This window comes from Mycena indigotica, assembly GCF_014461135.1.
Source record: "Mycena indigotica strain 171206Taipei chromosome Unknown Mind.scaff0007, whole genome shotgun sequence".
Classification (NCBI taxonomy): Eukaryota; Fungi; Basidiomycota; class Agaricomycetes; order Agaricales; family Mycenaceae; genus Mycena; species Mycena indigotica.
In genome coordinates, this window is record NW_023503006.1 from 4,999,290 (window position 1) to 5,002,006 (window position 2,717).

At 54.3% G+C, this 2,717-nt stretch overlaps 1 protein-coding gene across 1 annotated transcript; it reads right to left on the reverse strand.

Moving 5' to 3' along the window:
- Nucleotides 1–1,602: 1,602 nt before the first annotated feature.
- On the reverse strand, nt 1,603–1,881 carry MIND_00903700 (Integrase catalytic domain-containing protein; the record flags this gene model as incomplete). The annotated part of the gene is made up of 1 exon (XM_037365679.1): nt 1,603–1,881. The coding sequence occupies one exon, from the start codon at nt 1,879–1,881 to the stop codon at nt 1,603–1,605; it is 279 nt and encodes a 92-aa protein (XP_037218921.1).
- Between the last annotated feature and the right edge of the window lie 836 nt (nt 1,882–2,717).

A 2,717-nucleotide genomic window follows, 5' to 3' on the forward strand; every position in this document is an offset into this window, starting at 1 on the left:
GCTTCAAGCTATCCTACTACAAGGCTTATATATGCTAACTGCTACTATTAGGGACAGGAACAAGGGACAGGAACCAGGACAAAGGAAAGGAACAAGGACAAGGAACAGAAATGAACAGAAAATAGGGAAAGGCACCTGTGTGACGCGCGTGACACGTGATGTGACAGACGCGACAACCACGTGACGAGCCTGGCTCGTCACCTCCTCCCAACTGAAAAGATGACCGTCCACGGTCATCCTAGAAGAGACTGATGAGTGAGTAAGAGGGAAAGAGTGATGGTGGAGCATTAATGATTGTAGGTTAAGCGAGGGATGATAATCAGGGCTGTGTAGCAGTCAATCAGAGTTCGATAGGATCGCCCAAGGAGTCGCCGCGTGATGTGTCAATGTCTGCCCAGTCCGACTCGGAATCCAATTCCATGTCAGACTGGTCATCCACCAACTCATCCCATGATGACGGACAATAGATCGGGGATTTGGGCGAATAGACGGGAGAGTCGGGGCTGAAACATGGGGAGTGACAGTGAGTGGCCGAGGTTGATGCGCGACTGGGACAAACGCTGTCGTCGTGTTCGTTTGAGTGACAGGTCCAGCACTGGAAATGACAGTCCTTGGCAACGTGTGCTGCACTGTCACAAAAGTGGCAACGATTGGGCACGTCCCAGGGCCCGAGGTCCGACAGTGATGTTGCATCAATGACCTCCTGCGCTGGTGAGCCAGGCAGTAAGTCGGGAAGTGACGCAGGTGTCAGCGATCCCGCCGCGGTCGCGGGTGCTGGTGAGTGACGAGTCGAGGGGAAGAACTCCGGATCGTCAATGTACAGTGGCGTGCGTGAGGGCGCCGGGGAGACCGAATGACGTGGGAAAGCAAGGGGCCGGCGGGGTTTGGACTTGTTGGCATACGCTTTTCGCGGATTGCCTCTGCCTCGGCAGGGTGAGAGTCGTAGTAAACCATCATTCGGTTGTGAATGGTTCCTTGGCGGGCGCCAACATCCATGGGTAAGTGATCCCCGTTCGGCAGTACATAGCGTCCCGCAGCGTTGTACTTGACATACCCCATTGCCACATGTACGCGGCTGGTCCGACAGGTGAATTTGCCATGACCACGGCTGCCGCAGTATGCGCAAGTAGCTGGGCCAGAGCGGGCCGGAGATGACTGTGCCGCGGGAGAGTCGGTAACCAAGCGTGATGGGAGGGAAGCACGGTCCGCGCGGATCCTCAAGAGTTCTGCCGAAATTTGTGCACAGAAGTCGGGGTCACCGGCAAGCCGTCCCGCGATGGAACGGACACCTCGGTGTTGCTGAGTGCGAGCGCGGCGTGTCGATGGGGCGGAAGGCATCTTGGGCTGTAGCTGTTTTCGAGGCGAGGGTGAGCGGCGGAGCTGTAGCAGAGCGGGGGAGCGATGAGATAAGACTTTTCTTTTTGCTTCTATGCTGTTTCTTTTTGTAGTCGGAACTGTTTCCTGCGGCTGTTTTACTTTACTTAGCATTCCAAATTTTATATTTCTAGACACTGCGGATGAACGGCGGGTTGGCTCCGTATGATGTCATCCCGGTTCCACCTACGCAGGTGGAACTGGCATGTCGTGGGAAGGAACTAACCCCTACGCGTCATCATCTGGGTCCGTTGTTGTTGCTAATTCTAACTCCCTCAAACGCTGTGTTGACACGTCCAGGAAATCATCCAGAGGCGGCAGCTCGATTTTCTCGCGCGCAAAATATGGAATAATGCGGAAGGCGGCTGTCGGGCGGTCGAACACTGATCCGTCAAGTTCTGCAAGAATGTATGCTCCACCTCTGTTCCGCGAAATCACGACAAATGGACCATTATAGCGGTCCCGCATCTTCTGGCCGATGGACTTGTCGATTGCCGAGTTCTTCATCAGGACCAGAGAGCCGCGTTCAAAGTTATAGTCGTGAATTGATGCTGCGTGCTCAAGCTCAAACCTTCGGGCATCTTCTAAACGTGCCGCCAGAATTCTTGAGTGGAGCGCAGCGAGGTGAGACTGCCGCTTTTGCAATGTAATAGCTCTTGATGATATCAGCTCCGTTGTCGTGAGCGCGTGACCTGGCGGGCGGAACAAGATATGTCGCTTCTGAGATGTCTAGCGGGAGCAGCGGGTGCGTGCCTGTCACCGCAAAATATGGCGAGCACCCCATCCTGCGGCGCACTGTGCATCGCTCAGCCCAGAATACCGAGTGTGCGCTCATCGCCCATCGTTTCTCATCACCATCACACGCCTTGAAGAGCGCTTCTCGCACATCAAAGTGGGCTCTCTCTACAAGACCGTTCGCGCGGGAATTGTAGCCCGAGATGCGGATATGTTTCACATGATACTTCTCCTCGAGGTAAGTTAACGCTTTGACAAAAGGCGATCCGTTGTCGGTGACAATTTCCAAAAGCGTGCCCCAGCGGCACAGAATATCTTGGAAAATCCAGTCGGCGATCGCTTGCGAGGATTCCCGTCGCAGCATACGAAACTCGGGGTAGTGGGTGAGCGAGCAACGAGCCTGTACAATGTACGCAAACCCGTTACTCCGGGGCATGTGCATTGTGTCAATGTACACTTTTGCAAATATTGGCGAAGGCGCAGAGACCGTCGGTGGAATCAGAAGCCGTTGAGTTTTCCGAATTTGACACAGGTGACACGTCTTGAGATACCAATTTATGTCGTTCGGTAGGTATGGCCACCAGAATCTTTCCGTCAACAACGCGTTT